We start from the raw sequence: 26165 nt of genomic DNA, 5'->3' as shown, positions 1-26165 counted from the left end.
TTTTGTGCAGGGACTGTTGTAAACACGGGAAACATGAACCACTTTACAGGCATACTATAGACACCCCAAGGTATGAAATTTAAAGGAATATTACACTTTTATTGTTTCACTTTAAGCACTATTAAAAATCACTGCTCCCGAAAAAAACAGCAGTTTTTAAAACTTTTTTTTTGCAAAGATACATGTCCCCTGGGGCAGGACCCAGGTCCCCAGAAAACTTTATGACAATACCATGCATACAAGCCTTTAAAATTAGCACTTTTGATTTCTCCCATAGACTTTTAAAGGGTGTTCTGCGGCTTTCGAACACCCCAAATTGTTCGCTATTTGGCGAACAGGCGAACACCCGATGTTCGACTCGAACATCAGGCTCATCCCTATTGGAGATGCATACACACTCAGAGCGATGTGAACAGTTTTTTTGAAATGCCCATTTTGGGGCAAATTAAGAAAAGTTATAATCAAACTGACAGATACTGCTTTTGGACAGGACCCCATTGCATATTTACTACCTTTAAAATCTTAACTACACCAAGCAGGCCCACACAAACTATGTCCCTCACTAACATGTGAGGGCATTGGATGTGATGTATAAACTGTATGTAGCTGAGGCTATACAGCATACTGCACTGTGTTCTGGGTGTGAGCCGAGACTTCCTGTCTAATATGATATGATCACCCTGTATAAAAACACACAAGTGGTCCATATAGTGAACTTGGTGTTGCGTTACTTTTAAGGTCATCACAGAGGACAAGGGGGCATGCTAGGAGGAAGAGAGATTTAATCTCCAAATATACAAAAAAAGGTTTCTTCACAGTAAGAGCTGTGAAAATGTGGAATAGACTCCCTCCAGAGCAGGTTCAGGTCAGCTCAGTAGATTTTTTTTAACCACTTAAGGACCAGCCTCGTTTTGGATTTTAGGTGTTTACATGTTTAAAACAGGTTTTTCTGCTAGAAAATTACTTAGAACCCCCAAACATTATATATGGTTTTTCTTCTAACACCCTAGAGAATACAATGGCGGTCATTGCAATACTTTTTTTTGCACCGTATTTGCGCAGCGGTCTTATAAGCGCACTTTTTTTGGAAAACATTCACTTTTTTGAATAAAAAAATAAAACAGTAAAGTTATCCCAATTTTTTTTTATATTATGAAATATAATGTTACGCCAAGTAAATTGATACCCAACATGTCATGCTTGAAAATTGCGCCCGCTCGTGGAATGGCGTCAAACTTTTACCCTCAAAAATCTCCATAGGCGACGTTTAAAAAATTCTACAGGTTGCAATTTTTGCGCTACAGAGGAGGTCTAGGGCTAGAATTATTGCTCTCGCTCTACCGGTCGCGGCGATACCTCACATGTGTGGTTTGACCACCGTTTTCATATGCGGGCGCTACTCGTGTATGCGTTCGCTTCTGCGCGCGAGCTCGTCGGGACAGGGGGGGTTTTAAAAAATTTTTTTTTTATTTTTATTATTTATTTTACAATATTTTATTTATTTTTACACTGTTTAAAAAAAAAAAAAAAAAAATTGTGTCACTTTTATTCCTATTACAAGGAATGTAAACATCCCTTGTAATAGAAAAAAGCATGGCAGGACCTCTTAAATATGAGATCTGGGGTCAAAAAGACCTCAGATCTCATATTTACACTAAAATGCAATAAAAAAAAAAAAAAAAAAAAAGTCATTTAGAAAAATGACATTTAAAAAAATATGCCTTTAAGAGGCGTGGACGGAAGTGACGTTTTGACGTCACTTCCGCCCAGCAGTGTCATGGAAACGAGTGAGCGCCATCTTGGCCTCACTCGTCTCCAGACAAACCACTGAGCAGGACGCGATCGCCTCCGCCGCTACCGTCGGCTCCGGTAAGCGGCGGAGGGCACCGGATCGCGGTGGGAGGGGGGGCCCCTCTCCCGCCACCGATGAAAGTGATCTCGCGGCGAATCCGCCGCAGGGACCACTTTTATCTGAAAGCCGGCCGCCGCACGAAAACGGGGATACCGGGGTTATGGCAGCTAACTGCTGCCATAACAACGATATCCCTGTTCAAAATTAGGACGTACATAGTCGTGCGGCGGTCGGGAAGTGGTTAAAGCAAAGGACTGGATTCTGTCCTAAATGTACATAATAGAATATAATATCCTACCATGTTCATAATATAACTGGGTACTAACATTTATAGGCAAAGTTGATCCAGGGAAAATCCGATCTGGAAGGAATATTTTCCCCTGCTCGAGCAAATTGGATCATGCTTTGTTAGGTTTTTTTTGCCCTTCTCTGGATCAACTTAGTATAGGTTTGTATATATTCCCCTCTAGCAATGCATACAAAGCTACCCCTGATTGGTTGTGACATCAGCCCAGCTCTCTGACTCAGCCAATCAGAGGAAGCTTTGTCCCTGGTGGGAAGCAATACAAAGAGAACAGGATACTTTCTCACACAAGTACATGGTACAGCAGGGTACACATAAGGAATATAAAATTTTGGAGTAACATACTATTTAAAGCGGGATTCCGGCCTGGAACAAAAAAAAGATGTAAAAGTCAGCAGCTACAAACACTGTAGCTGCTGACTTTAAATAACTACTTACCTGTCCTGGGTGCCCGCGATGTCGGCCGCCCGAGGCCGACCCATCCCTCGGCACCACCATCCTAACTAAGGGAAACCGGCAGTGGAAGCTTCACTGCCCATTTCCTACTGTGCATGCGCAAGTCGCGCAGCACTTTGTGAATGGGACGCAATGTGTTGTGGGACACACAGTTCCCATAACACACCGCGCCCCATTCCCCAGAAGGCAACGCGGGGAGGAGAAGAGACAACATCACCGTGGCGTAGGAAGAGGCAGATTAGGAAGACTGCCTAGCAACAGCTATTTCACGTAAGTAAAAAAAAATTTTTTTTTCCTTTTCCTCCATTTTTTTTTTAGGTATTTTTTTGTGCAATTTTTTTTCAGGGTGGACCTCCACTTTAATCAAAGTTGTGAGGACCTTACAAGCAACCTTGATAAACCAATACGAAAGGATTAGGAATGCATGGTTCTATTGGTTAGAATTAATTTGTTTTAATGAATAGAAAGCCCAGATGAATGAAGAACCTGTTGTAATCACTGATGGGAATGGACTATACTCTATATCTGCACTTTAAAAAAGGGATTGTAAAGTCAGATGGGTTTTTATCTTAATGCATTAATGCAGTAGCCCCCCTAACACATACCTGAGGTCCCTCTCTGTCCACGAGTGCCTCAGCCATCCAAGATTCTCCCTCCCGATTGGCTGAGACACAGCAGCTGCGCCACTGGCTCCCACTGCTGTCAAAGGGAACTGTGACGCGGCTCGGGTGCCCCCATAGTAAGCTTCTTAATGTGGGGGCACTCAACAGGAGGGAGGGGCTAGAATCACAGAAGAGGAGTATCCGGGCCACTCTGTGCAAATCCACTGCAACACAGCAGGTAAGTAAAAAAAAAAAAAAAAAATTTAAAGTGCCACCGAGCTCGCACGCAGAAGTGAACGCATAAGTAAGTCGTGCCCACATATGAAAACTGTGTTCAAACCACACATGTGAGGTATGGCCGCGATCGTTACAGCAATACTTCTAGCATGGGACCTCCACTTTTCAAGTGCCAAAGTTGGTCGCCATTCCATGAGTGAGCACAATTTTGAAGCATGATATGTTGGGTATCAATTTATTCGGCGTAACATCTTTCACAATAAAGAAAAAATTGGGCTAACTTTACGGTGTAAAAATGTAAAAAAAAATGCGGTTTTAAGACTGCCACACAAATACAGTGTGACAAAGTATTGCAACAACTGCCATTTTATTCTCTAGGGTGTCTGCAAAAAATTAAAATAGATAGATGGATAGATAGAATGTTTGGGGGTAATGTTCTATAATGAAAACAAAAAAAAAAAAAAAAAAAAAACTAGTAAACAGGTGTCAAAAATAGGCCTGGGTCCTTAAGTGGTTATGTTAATAGATACTGTGGAGAGGCAACCCAGCTTCACTGTGTGCATTAGCACCTTCAGCCTGGTTTTTGCAAAGACAGGCATGAAAGAGTGCTCAGTACTCCACCCTGAGGCCTGGTCTAGAAGTCAGGAGAGTTCCAGGTGGAGACGGCTCCACGAGGGAAAGGGACAGGGGGTCTCTAGGAGTCTAAGGCTGCGGGTGGCAGTCTGGGCATTTATGTCTGCAGGTGGCAGACGGGGCCCGCAACCGAGCAGCATAAAGCTGACCAAATAAGCTCCAGGAGGGAGGTTGATTAACCACTTGCCCACTGGACACTTAAACCACCTTCCTAACCAGACCAATTTTTAGGCTTCCAGTGCTGTCACATTTTGAATGACAATTACTCAGTCAAGCAACATTCTACCCATATGAATTTGTTGTCCTTTTTTTCACACAAATAGAGCTTTCTTTTGGTGGTATTTGATCACCACTGGGTTTTTTATTTTTTGCGCTATAAATGAAAAAAAGACAAAAAATTAAAAAAAAAAAAAAAATGCATTTTTCTTTGTTTCGGTTATAAAATTTTGCAAATTAGTAATTTTTCTTTATAAAATTTTGGCCAAAATTTATACTGCTACATTTCTTTGGTAAAAATAACCCAAATCAGTGTACATTATTTGGTCCGTGTGAAAGTTATAGAGTCTACAAGTGATTCAGCAATCACTGAAAATTGATCTCACCTGATGTACTGACGACGGCCTATCATTTCTTGAGACACTAACAAGCCAGGAAAGTACAAATATCTCCCAAATGACCCTCTTTCTGGAAAGTAGACAATCCAATGCATTTAGTAAGAGGCATGGTGAGTTTTTTTTAAGCTGTATTTTTTTTCCCACAATTCTTTGCAAAATGAAAAAAAGATTTTTTTTTTTTTCCACAGAATTGTTATAATAGCAGGTTATTTCTCACACACAGCATGGCAATACCACATGTGTGAGACATTTACACAGCCTGGCCACATACAGCAGCCCAACATGCAGGGAGCACCGTCAGGCGTTCTAGGGACATAAATTACACATTTCATTTTTTGACTACTTCTTACACTTTTGAAGGCCCTGGAGCACCAGAACAATGGAAACATCCACAAAATGACCCAATTTTGGAAAGTAAACACCCAAACGTATATTCTGAGGCATAATGAGTCTTTTGAACATGTAAATTTTTTTCCACAAGTTTTTGGAAAACATGAAAAGAAAATGCATTTTTTTTTTTTTTTTTTTTTTTTTTTTTTTTTTTTTTTTTTACACAAAGTTGTCCATTTATAAGATATTTCTAACACATAGCAAAAAAATGACACCCCGAAATAGATTCTCCTACTCCTCCTGAGTAAGGCAATACAACATGTGTGAGACTTTTCCACAGTCTGGCCACATAAAGAGGCCCAACATGCAGGGAGCACCATCAGGGACATACATTTCAAATCTAATTTGACTACCTATTACACTTTTGTGAAACACTGATAGGCACTGTAGTGGCGCGGATGAGCCAGGGACGGATAGAGCACGGATGAGCCAGGGACGGATAGAGCACGGATGAATGAATGGATGAATGAATGGATGTGCACAGATCAGCACTGTGGACACTCTAGAGACAGCCCACAACGCTACTGCACCCGGCTCCCTCCTCGCACACTGTGCCAATTGGTGCGAGGAGAGGGGAGGAGCTGCACCGGACAAGCTCCGGTTTATTGACAAGTGATCGCCATTGGACGGAGCGATCACATGGTAAAGGGCCGCTGTCATTACCCCATTCCGTGATGCACCGGGTCTGGAGGACCTGACGGTCACGGACATTCCCGGGGGGTGCGGGAGCGAGATTCTATGAGGACGTCCATGGATGCCCTCCCAGAATAAGCCGACTGCGCTGTAGCTGTATTTCGGCTATGGCCCGGTCGGCGTGTGGTTAAGCAACTGTGAGTAAGCCAGGAGGTTGAAGTTTGTGTTATACAGTGATGGCAGAACCCCCTGCGAGGAAAGATTGCTGTTATTTTCTTTGAACTTTGGGCTGCTATGCTCTTAAAAATACAGTCCAGACTGACTGGTGTTCCTGAAAAAAAGCATACACCACTTGAGCATAATCACCCCGGATCTTTACAATACTTCATTTTTTTTAAACCAGAGTTTAGTGTCACTTTAACTGCAAGTTAACTTTTACTTCTAACTTGCATTTACAGTTCTTTGGAGTTGGAAATAAGTTACAGAATAGCTTGTCTACTTACAATCCTCCTTCCAAGAAGTTGCAGACATTTTCATCTCGTTTAGAAACTAAATGGAATGTTTCTCTAATAATTTGCTGTTGGGTGTCTTCACTCTGAAAATAAACAAACACATAGGATTTTACTAAAATAAAGCCCTAGAAACAATTCAGACACAAGGTTTTCAATACTGGGTCAGTGATCATGTCATTTTATACTATAATGAAAACTCGGGAAACACAACATGTTACAAATAGGTTGCTGTGGTTCACAGTACGTATGGTGTAACCATCAACCAGCCAGGAAGGGGAAGTATTGATTCATCACTTTACTGACAAGTCATATTATCTGCTATGATCAGAGGGTCACATACAATCATTAGTGATTTGACTGCACACAGCAACTAAAATGTAACAATTAGGCTTCATGTATACAGGATTTTTCTCAACCTCTCCTGAACGCTGGAACATCACAGCTAGTAATCCACATTTAAAAACGTGCGTTTGCGTTCAGGGGTTTACTAAAGATAACCTCAGGAGACCCTCTCAAATGATTAGAAAGCACTAAAAACAAGTATTTATTAACTATTTCAGCCATTCTGTGAGAGAACAGTGCGAGTAGCAGCTGAGAAAGCAGTGTGATTGTAGCTAGCTGTTGTCGCCACCTTTGACGTTCTCTTGGAAAAGGTTAGACTCCGTCTAGTGCGCATGGACACCAATATGAGGAAAAGCGTGTCACCAGAGGAACGTCTGTTGGTGACTCAACTTCAGCATCAAGTAATGCAAGCTGTGTATTGTAAAGCATAATTGGCTGATGGGAGGAATATCACATGGTATATAAAGCTTGCATATAGTGCGTTGGTGCATTATTAGCATTTTCCAGGCTCAAAAGTAGTAAGGCCTCTAAACGACAACTGCCTAGAAACTACTATAAAACGACCGTGTGTACATGTACTGATAAGAGGAGAGTTTAGGAGCAGCTGAAAAAAAATGCCCAACTGCTCCTAAACGTCCGTTTAGCAGCAGAAGTGTACATGAGGCCTTAAAGTGGAGGGCCACCCTGAAAAAAAAAAAATAAAAAATTACACCAAAAATCCTTAAAAAAAAAATAAATAAATAAAAAAATTTTTTTTATACTTACCTGAACCCTTGTTGCTAGGCAGTCTTCCTAATCTGCCTGTTCCTATTCCGCGGCGTGTTCTGCTCTTAGCTGAGCGGCCCCGTTGCCTTCTGGGAACTGCGTGTGTTCCCAGAAAACCACGGGGCCATTCACAGATCGCCGCGCCGCTCGCGCATGTGCAGTAGGAAACTGGCAGTGAAGCTGCAAGGCTCCACTGCCTGTTTCCCTTACCTAGGGTCGAGGTGCCAGGACCCGAGAGCCAGGGGGACGAGTTGGCCTTGGGTGGCCGACATCGCGGGTACCCAGGACAGGTAAGTCTACTTATTTAAAGTCAGCAGCTACAATGTTTGTAGCTGCTGACTTTAAAAAATGTTTTTAGCTGGCCGGAATCCCGCAGTGAATATGCAGTTGCATTACCTTTTAATGCTGGTCTATGTTCCAGTTAGTGCCATGACCACTGACCCAGGTTTCCAGTTTCAGCGTGGCTCCTTTCTCTCGCTGCATCCTATAGATGTCACTCTTTCATGCACAGGCTAGAGTTGTGTCTCTCTACACTGTGTACATCAACAGAAGCACACAGCCTTTTGCCTAGGATGGCAAGACACTCCAATGCCCGCCTCATCTCTCCCCCCCCCCCCCCCCCCCCCCATCTCCCACGTCAGTCCAAATAGAGACTGCACTGTCCACTGCTAAAGGAGAACTGTGGGGAAATTAGAAAATATAAACAAACATACATACTCACCTTTTGGTGTGACGCTGCAGCTTTTTCCCTTTGGCTTGAAGACGGAGAAATTCACATGGATCTCATTCCACTGCAAGTCAGTCAGTGCAGACACGCCTCCCAGCGATGTCACACATAGGAGATGCTGATACACAGATGCATTTTTGAAGGGAGTACCCTTTTCAACAGTCTCTCTATATCGGCATCTCCTACCTGTGATGTCATCAGGAAGCATCGCTGCATTGACAACGGCCAGTTTCCCTTCCCTGTGCACAAAGTTAGAAGTTTTTTCAGTGAGCTGCAGCGTGATCTCTATCCTGCCTAGCCAGCATTCCTCCATTACTCCTGTGCCCTAGAGCGGACATCACTGGCTTATGTCTAGCACTCCATGCTCTTCCTTCCACCCAGTTTGGGAGTGCATTTTTAACGACTTCCAGACGATAGATAGATCACGGGATCACTCTTATGGGCAGCGGGAGAGGTGCGCCACCTCCCTCCTCCTGGTCGTTTTTCCCGCTTATCAGAGACGTTGGTAGCAGCGAAAATGATCCTGTCGATCAGTCTAGAAGGTCGAAAATGGCCCCCACTCAACTCTATGCTCTTGGAGGACTGGAGCGACATCAAACGTCACTTCCGCCCTCCGGCCTTGAAAGGCCCATTTTTTTGTGTGTAAAAGTAAAATGATTTTTTTTTTTTTGCTTTTAAATGTAAAATCTGAGGTCTTTTTGACCCCAGATATCGCAATAAAGCGGCCCTGTCCTGCTTATTTCTATTACAAGGGATGTTTACATTCCTTGTAATAGGAATAACAGCGATAAAAAAAAAAATACATTTTTATTTTATTTTTTCATTTAAAGCACCCCGTCCCCCGTTTGCACACAGAAGCGAACGCACATGCAAGTCGCATCCACATATGTAAACGGTGTTCAAACCACACGTGATGTATTGCCATGAACGTTAGAGTGAGACCAATAATTCTAGCACTTGATCTCTAACTCCAAAGAGAGCCTTTGGAGATTTAAGTATCGAAGTGTGTCCCCATTGCACGAGTGTGCGCAATTTTAAAGCATGTCATGTTGGGTATCAATTTACTCGGCGTAACATCATCTTTCACATTAAACAAAAAAATAAAAAATAAAATAAAAATGGGCTAACTTTACTATTTTCCTATTTAAAACGATATCTATGGATTGTAAAGGTTTACAACCACTTTAACCACTTCTGGACGAGGCCTATTGCTGAAGTAACTCCGGCCAGAGTGGTGTACGAGGACCGCTGCGGGGGCTTTGATCCAAGGTGAGCATTTCATAATGAGCTAGTATGCTCATCACCGCTCCCGATTACAGGGAGCTGTGATCAGTGTCCTGTCACTAGGCAGAACAGGGAAATGCTTGCTTACATACATATTTCCCCCGTTCTTCCTCTCCGTGAGACGATGGCGGGTATGCCCGCGGACATAGAGTCCGCGAGACCCGCGATCACACTCACGGAGCTTGCGGCCCGCAAGCCGCTTCTTAAAGGGCAAGGTACAGGTACGTTAATCTGCCTGTACGTGCCCTTCTGCCGACATATATCGGCGTGAGCCGGTCGGCAAGCGGTTAAGTATAAACATTGTAACGATTTGTCCTTTAGATCAAAGGAATACACTTTGGTGTGTAAATGTGTAACCACTTAAACACTAAACCTTTTTCTGAAATTTGTTGGTTTCACGTTAAAATCATTTTTTTTGCTTGAAAGCTACTTAGAACTAGAGGTCGACCGATATATCGGCCGATATTTGGCCTTTTTTACTTAATCGGCATCGCCGATTGTGCTGATAAAAAAAAGCCGATTATAACTTCAGCGGGACTTGCAAATGACTTCTGTAATAGAGGTCAATTCAAGTTGTCTGAAGTTTTCTTCTCTCCTCCCTGGGCAGCCTGCCAAGTCTGATAAGAAGAAACATTGTATCTCTTCAGGTTCTTTTATCAATAGACTGAACTCTGTGTGTAGAAGTTCTCAGTTTAACCATTTAAAGACTAAATCTTTTCTGACACTTGTTGCTTACAAGTAAAAATCCTGTATTTTCTGCCAGAAAATCACTTAGAACCCTCAAACACAGATAGATAGATAGATAGATAGACACACATACATATATATATTTTTAGCAGAGACCCTAGGGAATAAAATAGCGGTTGTTGCAATATTTTATGTCACACGGTATTTGCGCAGCGGTCTTTCAAACGCAATTTTTTTTTGAAAAAATACACTAATGAAATAAAAAGAAAAAAAAAAATTATAAGCAGTAAAGTTAGCCCATTTTTTTTTTGTCCAAAAGTTTTGATTACCTGTTTTTGTGTATTTAATTTTTAAGATAGTTATTTTTTTAATCTAAATTAAATTATACATACAAGTGAACTGATTGGAGGTTTGTTTTGTTTAATGCTTAAATGTAAAAAAATTTCTGTATCACTTATTACTTAAGGCTGCTTTCACACTGGAGCGGGCATGCGTTGATGGTAAAACGCTGTTAGTTTTAGCGGCGCTTTACCGTCATTTTAGCGGTGCTATTCGGCTGCTAGCGGGGCGCTTATAACCCAGCTAGCAGCCAAAGAAGGGGTTAAATGCGCCCCTGAAGCGCTGCTGCCAAAACGCTTTGCAGGCGCTTTGGCAGCGGTGCACATTCATTTCAATGGGCAGGAGTGGTGGAGGAGCGGTATACACCTCTCCAAAGATGCCGCTTGCAGGACTTTTTTTTTAACATCCTGCCAGCGCATCACCTCAGTGTGAAAGCACTCGGGATATCACACAGACTGCAGGGGAGCCGATTTACAGGCGCAATTTTTAGCCCAAAAGCGCCTGAAAAACGCCCCAGTGTGAAAGGGGTCTAAATGTTAGATTTTATGAGATGAAGGGGAAAAAAAAACAAAAAAAACAAAAACGGCATCATAGATCGGCCATCGGCCACCGCGATTTCTAAATATCGGCTTTGGTATCGGCCAGAGAAAAACCCATATCGGTCGACCTCTACTTAGAAACCCCAAACATATATATTTTTTTAGTAGAGACCCTAGAGAATAAGATTGTGGTTGTTGTAATATTTTATTTCACACTGTATTTGCGCAGCAGTTGTTCAAATGCAATTTTTTGGAAAAAAATCAGTAAAGTTAGCCAATTTTTTTGTATAATGTGAAAGATTGTACACTGCGAGAATCGTGATCTTTTTATTCTAAGTAGTAGTAATTGCGGCAACTATCTAAAATAAATCCACAATCACCGGCAGCTGGAGTTTAAATGGTAAAGTGGATTGCTGGACCATCATACTATTGCCTACATAGCTAAGACTTTATAATCCTTATACAGTACCTAGTGTAAAAGTGACATTTCAGAAACATGCCCATAAAACTAGAAAAACATTCAATTATAAACCATTATGTTAGATCAACGTTTACATTGCAGTGAAACATCTGTCACCGCACATAGTGTAAATTAGTTCTAACTGCAAGTGGTTAGAGATACATTATGGAGGCCCTTGTATTTTTATCTTAGTTTTAACTGTAAGTGGAATCATCCACCTTGCTGTACTGTCATGGGGCTGTGTAAATCTTGCCTTGAGATCAGATTTAAAAAAAAAAAAAAAAATTATATATATATATATACACATACACACACATACACACACTTTTGCACAGAGCAGCCCCAATCCTCCTCTTCTCAGGTCCCCTGCCGGCGCTCGTGGCTCCTTCCTCCTGCCAGGTGCCCCCAGAGAAAACAGCTTGCTATGGGGACATTCAAACAGGCTCACTCCCGAGCCACTGTTCTGCGTGTATTCACAAACAGTGCTGCAGCTCAACCCTGCCCCCCACTCCTCATTGGCTCACTGGCTGTGATTGACAGCAGTGGGAGCCAATGGCTTCTGCTGCTATCTCAGCCAATGGGGAGGGAGAGTCCTCGGAGAGCCGAGACTCTCGAACACATCGCTGGATTGCGATGGGGCTCAGGTAAGTATTGGGGGGGGGGGGTAAGTATTGGGTAGGGGCTGCTGCACACAGAAGTTTTTTTTTACAATTATGCATAGAACGCAATGCACAAAGGAGGAAAAAAAAAATAACACCCTGAGCCTTTACTACCACTTTAAGTAGAAAAAGTAGAAACTGCCATTTCTGACCTCCCTTCTGATAATGCTAGTTGCCTGCTGTTATGCTCATTCAACGGCTTCATCAATTTCCCTGTCACTATCCACATTAGCATGCAAATAAATCAGTTTCAACGTAATCCTGACTAATCAATAACCATGCTTGTTTCAGGTCATCGACTCCAAAAGTTCTGAAGCCAAAGACAGCCTGGTAACCAGCATTCTCAGAATATCCAAGTTTCTTTAAATGGAGGTTACCTCTACCAGCCAGAAAACTAGCATTCACTGAAGAACTCTGCAATGGCAGCCTTCATGTTTCTCTGTGGAAAGGTTTCTTTTAATTTAGCACCCATGGATTATTTAAGTAGTATAAAAGTCTCAGTTATTTTAACTTTAATATATGACTTATTCCAATAAATCACCACTCAATAAAGCATCTTCTTTACTGAGGTATAAAAAGCACTTATTCAGAGGTTATCACCACTGCTAACTCCAGATCACTCAGCAGTGCTTCTCCAAGCTCCCTGTCTGGGATTTGCTCCGAGCATAAAGGACAGTCTCCTGCACCTGTCTATCAATTAGCATGGAGGAGGAAGGACTGGAGAGTGAACTGCAATGGATCGCCTTTCAGAGGGCATTTAACTGGCAAATTGCACCTATGAAATTGCAGACTGACCCTATGCACTTGAATGGGTTGCACTCAGTGGCACATTCAGCTGACATATGACATTCCATTTAATTTTTGCCGTCGCCATGAAGCAAAGCATTTCAGACATAGCATGTGTTCATCCCTGTGTAATATTATTATTATTATTATTATTATTATTATTAATAATCCCTGAGCAGCTGCATCTCCATGTTCTGATGGGCAGTTGAGGGGGCAGTAAAACAGTCTGCTTCTACCGCATGCATAGCCTATAGTGCAATTAGAGCACACAAAGCAGGCTTCAATTAATAACTTTTTCTTACAGATCAGTGACCGTTGTCATTTCTCTGGAAATCAGCTGAGAAACATTCGTTTTCAGTCCATTATGAAATGCACCCTTTGTATTTCAACATCTGTCACTAACTCCCATCACATGGAGTCATGCGGGAAACAGCAGACAGATCAAAGCCTTTCCGGACTGTACATGGCTATTTACATATACAACTTTCTGCACAGCAAATCCTCAGAATTACAGCGAGGGTTGTACAGACTGGAGCTTCGTTCTAATATCATTTACACAAAATGACAAGTGCAAGGAGCCATTTCTTAAATGGTGTACTTGTTAACATCTGTAGTAAAATATCCTGCAATCCAAATGCTCTGTAAGAAAAGACTAATGTCTGTAACCAGCTCCATGTAATAGTGGCTGCAGTAAGCTGGAAACTCACAAGTAATATGACCATATACTGTGGAATTTAGCAGATTAGCCAACCGTTTCAACAGCTGATGCGTTACAGCCATCCTTTTATCTAGAAATAGTCACATGAGGAAAGATAAATAGGACAGAAAGCAGCACAGTGCTTCCTAGTAAGGTCTAAAAAAAAGACAAAAGGAAAGCAATAAAACACTGGAAAGAAAATGTAAATTATTTGTCCACACATATACATTTTCTTCTACAATTTTCCTTTAGATTTACCAAACTACAGTTGCACAGATACTAGTATCGGTGCCGATACCGAGTATTTGCACAAGTATCGGTACTCGTGCCAATTCACAGATACTTGAAACCGATACTTTCAGGCTCAGTTCTTTGAGCTGTCAGTGGGTCTCCCCTGTGGACAGCTGAAGTGTTAAAGAAGTTCGGTAATTGGAGGTTTTAAAAAGAAAAAAAAAAAAAAAAAAAAAGCCAGCAATGTTCATTAACAACACTAAAATAAAAAGAAATATTGTTTCTTTTTGAATCTTTCTGTTTCTTCATCTGCAGATCAAAGGGATGAACAAGTGTTTCTCAGTTGAACCCCTTATTAACCCTTAATTTACTCAAATCAGTCTTAACTCCCTATTCTCCTCCATTTAATTATTTTCCTGCTTTTTTTTAATCTTTTTTTTATAAACGATAAACAATTAAAACTTTTTTTTTTTGTTTGCTTTGTTAGTGAATATTTTTACACACATACATACATACACACACATATACCTTTCACATTGAAAAAGTGCAAAATAAAAAAATTATTTAACTTGTAAATAACTTTTTAATGCTTTGTACCATTGCTGACAGCTGAAGTGAAAACAAAACAGTTGTGATAGGTATCAGTAATTGGTATGGGCGAGTACTAAAAGAAAAAAAAAAAAAAGTATCGGTACTCACATTCGAGAAAAAAAAAATGGTATCGGTGCATCCCTAACCAAAACCATATAATGGGAGGTCAAACCTGAACACTTTCATCTTGTATGCAATCAGGCAGGCTCTTGCACTGCATTGTTGAAGGTAAATCTAAGGCTGGGTTCACACTATTGCCGCATGCAGCGCACAGCAGGGATCCAGTGCGTCCTCATTTACCGTTTCAGGTCCAATTTCAGCCCGAATTTTTGGGCTGAATTAGGACCAAAAGATGCACAGGACCCCTGTGCAAATTCGCATTGGAGCCACAGCACAGATATGTGAACTGGCTCCATAAAGAGCTGGTCACAATCTCCTGCTAAACAAACTGGATGCGGGGAAACCCACATCCAATTCACATTGGTGTGAACCCAGCCTAAAGGAAATTGAATGAGATAGAATAAGAAAATTGTATAATGTATGGCCAGCCCTACACTCCGGCTACTGGCACGCTTGCATATGTGAACAAGACATCACTGGGGATTGTCGAAGGAATTTGGGAAAGCTGAGGATCCCAAATTCCCCTGGAATGTAATACTGCATAATGCTAATTTTGTTCTCCTATGAAATTTAGGGTGCCCTGATTTACTAGGATCCCATATTGGGGCCCAGTGCTGTCACCAGTACTACAGGATATGGCTGAATGCCGGGGTGTAACAGAAGAATTTTTGTTTTTCTTTAAATTGTTTATCAGTTTTAATCGATGGTGTGAAGGTTTGCAAGATCCCATTTATGCTGCAGAGATCTACTCTATATATCTAGTAAACATTGCAATTTATAGACCTAGAATTTTTATTACCGCTAATCAGTGAGTTCTTGGGTCTGCTCTGAGCACAGAGCAGTGACTGTCAGTTACCACTCTATGCTCTGCCCTCCAGTGAACACTGGAGCGCCAGGCTGTGGAGGGGGCAGAAGCGGCTGGCTCAGGTTCTCAGCAGAGCACAGAGAGGCTGGGCCAGCTGCTGGTCAGGCATCTGCACACATCCCAAGATTATTTTCAAGAGCCTGGACCGGCTCTGTGACATCAGCCGACGGCACGCTTTAGCCCTTTGTCGGCTGAATCTGGGTCACAGGAGTGCAGTGACCCACAGAAGAAGTATGGCCAAAAGTTCAAATAAAAAGGGCCACATCATAGATTTTACAAAATTTTGCTGGCCAAAAAATAAGTTATTTATAAATTAATGAATAACATTTAAATAAAATGAATGCATTTTACATGGATCTTTTTGTAATCCCTATCAGAGCCCCCCTCCACATCCAAGTCTGAGCCTCCCTGATCAGCATCACCTCCATATCCGTGTCACCATCAGAAAGGCTCATTTCTGTCCAGCACATTGCCCCCTTTGTCTCATACATTGCTGTCTTTATGTACTGTACTGGCACAGTAACAGCACAGTTGAGGCTTGGTTCACACCTATGCATTTTTTAGTATGGTTTCAGTTTTGCAGAAACACACTAACAGTCCATTTATAACATGGTTTCCTATGGGTCACGTTCACATCTGTGCATTTTATGGAAAGGGCTAGGAAATTTTTTCCGGTTTTTGGTTCCATAGACTTCAATGGATCAAAAATGTGTATTGAAAAACGCAAAATGCACCTGTAATATGCAAACTGCAACCTGCATAGGTGTGAACCAGGCCTTAGTCTCCTGCACCTTCCAACTCCCATGCACTGCTACACAAGCAGGCTGAAGGCAGAAAGATTACTAAAGTAAACAGCGGGCGGGAGCCAGGAGGTGCTGCACTGATGACATCATTGGTTGCTGGGCCGCCAGTGGTCCCAGCAACCAACTCCAGGGCACAGCTTGGCGGTGCTGGAGGGGGTAGAGAGCAGCTTTGTCTGCTGCTTGCTGGGACTTGCTGAATATTGTTGACAGCTGCAGATTTTGTAAAGGCAAGTAGACTGACAGCGCAAATTTCTTAATGAGCTGGATAAAATGTACAACTCAGATGTAGCTCGCGGGCCAGACTTTGAAGACCTCTGCACTAGAGCATTTGTTTTCTGTAGACAGCAATAAACCTGGTTGATCCTGCAGTTGGTGGTTTCTTCCTTCTTGTCTGAGTCCCCACTGCAGCCTGCGATTGTGTAAACCAGCTGTTGACATCTGAGCATGCTCCAGTTTCAGTTCCTTTTTAGCTGTTCATTTCCTCCCTTTTCTTATCTGTGCAGCCCATATGACTATAGACTTGTGGGCATATACACAGCGGTAAACGATAGTCTCCTCCCTCCCCCTCTATGTCAAGCCGCACAAGCTCCCCAACTCCCTCGTCACAGGATCTGACTGATAGCAGCTGGAGCCAATGGATTCCGCTGCCTCAACAAAACCTGCGAGACCAGAAAGTGAGAGAGCTGCTGCAGACGGGCACAGCGCTGGATGGAATAAGGGCTCAGAAAAGTATAAGGGTTAACCACTTCAATACAGGGCACTTTCCCGCCTTCCAGCGCTGTCGCACTTTGAATGACAATTGCGCGGTCATGCAACACTGTACCCAAAAAAAACGTATGGTCTTTTCCCCACAAATAGAGGTTTCTTTTGGTGGTATTTGATCACCGCTAGGTTTTTTGTTTTGTTTTTTGCCAAATAGAAAAAGGCTGCAAATTAAAAAAAAAGAAGTTTTCTTTGTTTTTGTTATAAAATTTTGTAAATAAGTAATGTTTCTCTTTCACTAATGGGCACTGGTGAGGTGGCACCAATGAGTAAAAACTGGCAGGCTTTACTGCTGAGCACTGATCGGCATCTACAATGGGCATCGATTGGCACCTCTAAAGTTAATACCTGGTGGTCTTGGGTGGCATCACTGGTGGTCCTGGGTGGGCTGCGCTGATGATCAATCAGCGCAGATGCCCCTTGTCAGGAGAGCAGCCAATCGTCTCTCCTCTACTCGCGCCTGTCAGATACAATAGAGGAAGAGAGGATACAAGGCTTTTCCTGTTTACACCGTAATCAGCTGTGATTGGACACAGCTGATCATGTGGTAAAGAGCCTCTGGCTCTTTACCCAGATCAGTGATGCAGTGTGTCAGACTACCTCTTAGAAAACCTCCAGATTTTCAAAGAAACTTTTGCGTACCTCCGCTTTTCAGTATTTCTCAAAAAGGCGCAATTTAAAATTTACAAAATGTTTATTAACTTAATGCAGGTTAAGCTTTTATATTTACTAGGAATTTTGTAAAATTTGCTGTGTTTGTATCTGTGTTTTGTAAAAATAATGATTTTAGTGTATTTTTTGCGAAAATTTAGCGAAAAGGGAAAAATGAAAACCTTCAGATTTTTAGAGAAATTTGTATATTTACATTTTTGGGTACGTTCGATTTTAACCAATTTTGCAAAAAGGCACAATGTAAAAATTACAAATATTTGTTATGTATTAACTCCATAAAGGTAAAGCTTTTACAACTAGTTGGAATTTAGCAGAAATCTTTTAAAATTAGCTGTTTTTTTATCTGCTAATAATGGTTTTAGTGTGTTGTTTGTGAATATATTGTTTTGATAAACATTTGCGCAAATACCATAGGGTCTAAATAATCAGTAGCACCTTCTTTTTATTCTAGAGGTCATATGCTTTTGGGGTTTTTTCACAAATTCTGAAAGCTGTAAGGGAAAAAGTTAAACCTTCAGATTTTTAGAGAAATTTTTAATTTTATGTCTGTTCAAATTTTCACCATTTCGCAAAAAGGCACAATTTAAAAGTTACAAATATTTTATTAACTCGATACAGGTTAAGCTTTTATATTTATTAGGAATTGTGTAATAATTTGCTGTGTATATTTATCTGCTAACCTGATTTTTTTTAGCTGATTTTAATGGATTTTTAGCAAAAATATTGTTATGATAAACATTTGCGCAAATATCGTGGGACCTTACAAACTCTGAAAGCTATAAGTGAAAAATAACATTTGGATTCCAAAATACTATACAAGCTCAGTTTACTGTTAAAAATAAGTGTGAAATGCAAGACTCCGGTGGGTGTATAAAGATGTACGCTTGGAGCCTTCTGACTGTAGGCTTACTGCGGATGAGTGCGGGGTGTACCAAGATGGCTGAGACGGAACGTTACTTCCGTTACAAAATGCGCAAAAAAAAAAAAAAAAAAAAACACCTTCTGCCTTTACAACCACTTTAAAGTGATATTAAAGTTTTGGGGTCCCCCGCCGGCACTCCTGGCCCCTCCCTCCTTCCGAGTGTCCCCATAGCAAGCCGCCTGCTATGGGGACAACTGAGCTGAGCCTCTGTATGTCCATTCAGACACGGAGCCATGGCTTGGCCCCGCCCCCCCTCTGAGAGACAGTCGAGACTCTTGTGCAACATTCGATGAACTGAGATGGGCTCAGGTATTAGGGGGCTTTATCTAAATACATAGAGTGCATTAAGATAAAAAAAACCTTCTGCATTTAGAACCACTTTACTGAGACTTAAATGTAGTGCATTTTCTTGCACCAGATCACATAGTACCAAAGTACCATGCAATCTGGTTGCTGTGTGTTTTTAAAAAGTAGTGCATGCGCTACTTTTGGTGCGATTTCAGCTTATTCAAATGAATGGCACTGGACTCAAATCGCACAGGTCTGCAAGACCGTTCCTGTGCATTTTCTGGTGTGAACGGGCCCTAAAAACACAAAACAAACCTGCAATGAGACATGCATGAACATGAGTCCGTAGGGCCCTTTCACACTAGTGCACATAAAACGTGTTATGCGTTTTAGACGCATTTTCTGGATTCCTGCCTCCCAGCATGCACCTGTGAAACGTGCACGTTGACTCCAAAAATGGACCACGGATGCCATTTTGATGCATTTTCCATTCTTTTCGATGGGGAGATGTATTTTTGGTGTGCTTTTTAAATATACACCAAAAATGCAGCATGCAGGACTTTAAAAATGCACCGCAGGCCCAGCACATTGGTGCGATGAGTTCCATAGGATTTAAAGGGATACACTTTTCATGTACTTGTGGCCCGGCCATTGAAGGGCCCTGTACCGGGTACATGGAAGCCCCACCATGGTGTACACCAGGCTCATTGGAATCCATTCATGTCTCTAGCACATGTGTGCTGAGAATACACGTGGGTACAGGTGGTGCTGAGCCCTGAGAAGAGACAGGTGTATCCCCAGCCAGGTTCTCCCCCCCCCCCCGGGGCGGCACTTACGTAGTGCTGGTAGAATTTGCAGAGCCGGGGCTTGCCGTGGTTATTGAAGATGAGGATGGCTTTGATCATGGTGGCTCCGGGCTGTCACCACCTACAGTTCGAGCCTCGGAGCGCTCTGCCCTGTCCAGGTATTTGATCCCCGGATGTCCAGCCGGCTCCTCCTCACACACACACACACACACACACACACACACACACACACGGGATCAAATCCGAATCAACAGCCAGACAGCAGCCACTTCCCGAGACACGTCACTCCAGTCATGTGATCCACAGCTCGGCTTATCAGCGCACTACTGGCACCGCAGGCGGAACGAAAAGCGCTGCTCGGGCTTCACTACGTCATTACAAGGCGACACTGCAAGGGCTACTCAAGGGAGAGGGGTGCAGGGAGAGAGTACCTTAACAAACCGGGAGGCAGTGTGTCACAGAAATCGCCGCCAGTGCGGTCATAGTTCCCTCCCAGTGTCTTTGGGGTGCTCTAAGGATCATGGGTGCCATTTCTGTCCCCTATAAAGCTACTTCCTGACTAGATGCTGTTGCCATGGCAACCAGGGCCATGAAGACGAGTACAGGGACAGACATAACTTTTATTTATTTATTAGACAGGCGCCCTCTACTGCAAAACTCGAAGATTACATAATGTGCACACACGACAGATGTGTAACAGGGAATGTATAGTGGGGGTGTCACGTCACATTCAGCTACCCATCACATTTTGCTACCCACTGGAGTGCGCATGCACGATGCTGCCATAAGCGTTCCAACACTGTTGTAAGACCACTTTGCCATAGGGCCGCTCGCCACACTTCAGGCACGGCCTCGCTTCGCTCGGCATCATTATAATCTAACTCTATGTTCAGTTGGATGGTGGGGTTTGAACCTGGACTCAGGGGTGTGGCCACAGTTTTGGAACGCATATGGCATGTGCAGTCCAGCAGGTAGCCAAATGTGATGGGTCGCCATATGTGACGCTACAGGGGAAAGAAATGACTTGACACACATACACAATCAGCTCGTACATGTACTGTTGCAAGATGGCAGCTGATTGGTCCTTTTGGGTTCCACAGCAGGTGCGTGGCTGTAATGCCTCTCTCTCAGTTTTGCCAACCTCCTGCCGCATTTTTTACTGACAAAACATGGAAAATTTGCTGACAAAGCACATTTTATACTGAAAAATGAGATAATCAATATTAACAGTATAAACATAATATGGAAACGCAGAGAAGACCCATAAGAAAAAATTTGCCTGGTGTACACTAAGGCGACTTTCACACTGGGGCCGCCCGAACGTTAGCACTAAAGTGACGCTCGTTTTAGCCGAGCCTTAGCGCTGTTTAAGCAGTGCTTTCGGCCGCTAGCAGGGTGCTTTCAACCCCCGCTAGCGGCTGAAGAGTTAAAAGCGTCCGTGTTGCTGCGCTTCTGAAGCGCTTTTCATGTGCCTCGGAAGCGCTGCTAATTCATTTCAATGGGCAGGGCGTTTTGGGAGCGCTGTATACAAACGGCCCCAAAGATGCTGCTTGCAGGACTTTTTCTAACATCCCACAAGCACACAGCCCCAGTGTGAAAGCACTGGGGCTGTGCGCTTGCGGGACATTAGGAAAAGTCCTGCGAGCAGCATCTTTGGGGCAGTTTGGGAACAGGGCCGTCTTTAAGGCAGGGCAAAAGGGGCAGCTGCCCTGGGCCCTGTCATTGTTGGGCCCAAAGCAGCTGCCTCATATTTGCCAACTATACCAGTTTAAATTCCCTTGTCCCTTGAAGTTTTAGTCCCTTGCTGTGTCCTGATATCTCAGTGTGAAGTGCTGCTATTAATGCTGCCCAGTTCTGCCCTATTGGTGTGTACAGATGACTCACTTGCAAACTGATTTTAAGGCCCCTTTCACACTGGGGCGGTTTGCAGGCGCTATTGCGCTAATAATAGCGCCTGCAAACCGACCCGAAATAGCCGCCGCTGTCTCTCCAGTGTGAAAGCCCCGAGGGCTTTCACACTAGAGCGGTGCGCTAGCAGGACGGGAAAAAAAGTCCTGCTAGCAGCATCTTCGGAGCGGTGAAGGAGCAGTGTACACACTGCTCCTTTTTTTGTTTTTTTTTTAAGGTCCCGTTGTCGCGTGACCTAAAAAAAATAGCCCGCTAGCGCCCGAAAAGCGCCACTAAAGCACCGCCAAAACAACCGGCACTTTAGCGCTGTTTTAGCGACACTTAGGTGTGAAAATAGCCTAAAGCTCTTTGGAGTCTGGCTGCACTCAGGGAAAGAGGTATAGTACCTCCAGGGACCCCTAGTGGCCAGTAGGTGTAAGGGCCCTTTCACATTGATTGTTTTTTCAGTTTAACCTCTTCATGACCGCGCGATAGCCGAATGACAGCTGCAGCGTGGTTGCACATTGCCAGGATGGCGCCATATGATGTCCTCTCGCGATCGCGCTTCCCGCAAGCACCCTGCGCCATGCATCAGCAGAGATCTGTGACCACTGTGTCCTTCGGACACAGCTGATCACAGATCGGGGTAAAGAGCCAATCACAGCGGCACTTTACCATGTGACAAGCTGTGTCTGATCACAGGGTAAACAGGATTTGCCGATTATCAGCATTCCTCTTCTCACGCTGACAGTGCGTGAGGAGAGGAGAGCCAATAACCAACAAATCAATACAGGGGACAGCTACACTGATAACCAGCGCACTAATCATCAGTTTCCTGATAATAAATGCAGCCCCAACAGTGCCCACTAGTGCTGCCAATCAGTGTCCATCAGTGCTGCCAATCAGTACTGCCTGTCATTGCCCATCAGTGATGCCTGTTAATGCCCATCAGTGATGCCTATCAGTGCCACCTATCATTGCCACCAATCAGTGCCACCTATCAGTGCCCTTAATTGCCGCCTATCAGTGCAGCATATCTTTGTTCTCCTCCTACCTAACTCAGCGCACTTTCAGTGTTACTTACAACTCCATCTCCTCCACTCTTCTTCTCTCTGTTGGGGTACCCCAAGGCTCCGTCCTTGGGCCTCTCCTGTTCTCGCTCTATACATCTTCCCTGGGCCAGTTGATAACCTCCCATGGCATCAAATACCACCTCTACGCCGATGACACCCAGATCTATCTCTCCACTCCTCAACTCACCCGCTCGATCTCCACGAATCTCAAACTTACTAAATGACATATCAGTATGGACGTCACACCACTTTCTCAAACTCAATCTTTCTAAAACTGAGCTTGTTATATCCCCCCCCCATGACTTTACCATTAAGATCAACAGCACAACCATTGGTCCCTCCACACATGCCAGGGTGCTGGGTGTAATCCTTGACTCTGACCTCTCCTTCAGCCCCCACATCCAATCACTGGCTAAATCCTGCCGCCTTAACCTTCGCAACATCTCCAGAATTCAACCCTTCCTGACTAATGTCACCACAAAGCAACTTATTCACTCCTTGATTATTTCCCGCCTTGACTACTGCAACTCTCTCCTTAATGGCCTACCCTTACACAGGCTATCCCCCCTTCAGTCTATAATGAATGCTGCTGCTAGACTAATACACCTCACTAACCGATCTGTGACTGCTGCCCCTCTCTGTCAATCCCTTCACACGCTTCCCCTACCCCACCGTAAAAAATTCAACATACAAGGCCATCCACAACATCGCCTCCAGCTACATCAACAGCCTCATTTGCATATATCGCCAAAATCGTCCCCTCCGCTCCTCCCAGGACCTCCTGCTCTCTAGCTCCCTTGTTACCCCCTCTTATGCTCGCATTCAGGACTTCTCCAGAGCCTCTCCCATCCTCTGGAACTCCCTGCCCCATTATATCCGATCAGCCCCTAACCTGTCCACCTTTAGGAGATCCCTGAAAACTCACTTATTCAGGGAAGCCTATCCCACACTCACCTAACAACTGTTTCACAGCGCTGTTTCTCAGAGGGTTACCACCCCCTGCAGGTCATACCATATAAATAGGGGCGGGTGGGTAATTGGAGCCAGTCCGGGGTTCCCAGGGAGTCTGGAGGCTTTAGACCCTCAGGGACATATAGCTGCCAACCATGGACATATTGCCTTTTGTGGATTACTGCCAAATCATGGACTTTAAGGGACTATTGTTGCCTCTTGTGGATTCACTGTCTAAATGGACTATGGCCTTGAAATGATTCCTTTATAGACTTTGCCACCTGCCTATGGTACAGTCACTTTAAGGGGCACTAGTTAACTTCTATTGGAAACTGTGTGAAATATGTCTTTGAGAACTGTTACTTGCAACTACTTCAAAAAAGGATCTTCATTTCCAGAGGAAGCAAAAGTGCTGTTACTAGAGACTACAGTATCTGTCACTTGCTAGAGAACCCAACCAGCCAGGAGATGGGTAATTTGGCAGAGGTGATGGTTACTCTGGTAGTGAAGGGGTGTTGTGCTTGGCGCCTTCATTAGCGACCGGGCCCCCACATACCGGGACCAGGCCTACAGCACAGAGTACCTAGGGACCCAGCCTGTTGTTATCACTCCTTCGGCCACGATCCGCACCTCCGGAACTCTCATTCTGTACACAGGTACAGAAAAGAAAGTTAAGGTTAAGTGAAGTTCACGCATGGATGCACAACAGGACCCCTTAACATTACTGGGAGTGAGGTAGCAGTGATACACTGGAGATGTGAAGAAGGCATTGGCTCTGTGTGTTCTTCCTAAATGCACAAGTGACCATGGTGGTGCTTAATACATCAAGAGAGATTACTAGAGTTCATTTATGTTTGTCATCCACCAGGTTGTGAGCGTGGCTCAAGTAAAGGTACCCCATGTGTCTGGTAGTGATCCTGTACAAAGTGCCTAGCATAGCCCAGAAGAACCTACCCCAGGGTAGGCCACTCATGGGACCCTTGCTTGGTGCCCAACGAAGAGGGAAACATGGAGGACGTGATGACCACCCTGTCACCTTGACCTGCCCCACTAGTTAAAAATCACTTTGGGGTTATGTGCTCAGTTTAGAAAAGTTACTAAGAAAAGTCCAAATTAGAAATGAATCTACCGTATGCTTTGTCAAACTATTTACCCCCTTCGTGACCCAAGGCTATTGAAGTCTAGATGCCCAGACCAAATATAGCAGCTACTGTAAGCATCCGCTAGGTTAAGAATAGCCCTATGATTAATTTGCCTATTTAAAGTGCTTCTAAAGCCTAAATATTTATTTACCTTAATGCATCCCTTGCATTAAGGTAAAACATGTTTAGGCATCGAATTTTGCCCTTTATTTACCTTTATATTTACCTGAGCCCTAATTCGATCCAGCGCTATGCATGTCTGCAGCTTTTCTCTCCCCTCACTTCCAGGTCTCATTGGTTATGCTGGGGCACCAGGAGCCATTGGCTTCCAGTGCTGTTAATCGATGCCGATGATGAGGGAGCGGGGGGTGGGGCCGAGATCTGCTGTCTGTGTCCCCATGGCAAGCAGCTTCCCATGTGGGCACTGAACAGAGAGGAGGAGACAGCAGAGGACCCAAGAAGAGGAGGTTTGGGGCCACTCTGTGCAATTGTTTGTTATTTTTATTAAGAAAAAATTCCTTTACAATCGCATTTAACTAGTTTTTAAAATGTTTTCAGGGGCACAGAGAGACGCACACTGTAAGAAACAAATGTATTTCTAAGCTCCGGAGTGACAGGTGTTGCGTTCAGCCACATGCACAAATCAATGACAGGCTGCAGCTGTACACTGGTAACTGCACATCCAAGGATTTACTCTCATACATGGATGAATGAGCAGTGGTGGCTGGTGGGTTCTTCTTTTGAAGGGGGCAAACAAACAACACCAGCCGGCGGGGAGGAACTTTAGTGTGAAAATAGCGAAAATTAATTCGCTATCATCACACAACAGGGTGGGATCGGAGTGCAATGCTCCTCAGTCCGAGCCCATCCTTTTTTGTGGCTCTAAACAGGTGCTTCAAAAAAACACCCACCCGCCATTAGAATCCATAGTCTGGCGCCCTGATATGTAGATCAGGAAGCCGAATGCTTGGATAGTGGGGGGTGGCGCCCGTGCGCCCTCTATGGACGGGCCGCCACTGTGAATGAGCAACCCTGGACGCAAACTGTCTGCATCCTGGGGTGCACATCTGTCTTGTCCACAAGTAAAGGCGTGGATGTGTAGTTATTAACATACAGCCTCAGCCTGTCATTGATATAAATACTTGTAGAAAATAAATAAAATAAAAATTGATTTGTACAGGTGGCTAACATGAATATGTCACTCCCGGGTACAGAAATATGCTAGTTTGTCATGGTGTATGGCTCTCTGTGTCTGTGCCAAGCCCTAAAGCTTTTATTTTGTACACTGTTTTAATAAATACCCTGCTCATGTGTTTTTTAATTGCTTGCCGGCCGCCATATGACGGCCAGGCGGCGCAGCTCTTGTTCTGGGCGGGTGTCATATGACCTCTGTCAATTTAAACAGGGCATGCGCGCAATCGTGTGCGCGCAGCCCTGTACCTTTCGCTGGAGGAGTGTCACGGAGACATTGGGCATGGCTGTTTACAGCCGATCACAGATGGTACCTCCCCACTTTGTACAGCGCATGCGCGTG

At 43.8% G+C, this 26165-nt stretch overlaps 1 protein-coding gene across 2 annotated transcripts in view; it reads right to left on the bottom strand.

Annotated features, from left to right (window-relative positions):
• Nucleotides 1–19911, bottom strand: part of AP3S1 (adaptor related protein complex 3 subunit sigma 1) — a 98637-nt gene extending 78726 nt beyond the window's left edge. The window contains exons 1-2 of one of the 2 annotated variants that reach the window (XM_073624648.1): nt 19609–19911; nt 6225–6316 (exon numbers count right to left, since the gene is read on the bottom strand). In XM_073624648.1, the coding sequence (XP_073480749.1) occupies nt 6225–6316; nt 19609–19677 (161 nt within the window). In that variant the 5' untranslated portion in view covers nt 19678–19911. The remainder of the gene's footprint in view (nt 1–6224; nt 6317–19608) is intronic. The other variant, XM_073624647.1, reaches the window with a different exon arrangement.
• Between the last annotated feature and the right edge of the window lie 6254 nt (nt 19912–26165).

Source organism: Aquarana catesbeiana, linkage group LG01, assembly GCF_042186555.1.
Source record: "Aquarana catesbeiana isolate 2022-GZ linkage group LG01, ASM4218655v1, whole genome shotgun sequence".
In the NCBI taxonomy this organism is placed as follows: domain Eukaryota; kingdom Metazoa; phylum Chordata; class Amphibia; order Anura; family Ranidae; genus Aquarana; species Aquarana catesbeiana.
Note: the sequence above shows the minus strand (reverse complement) of the source record. Positions and strands in the feature narration are given on the sequence as shown.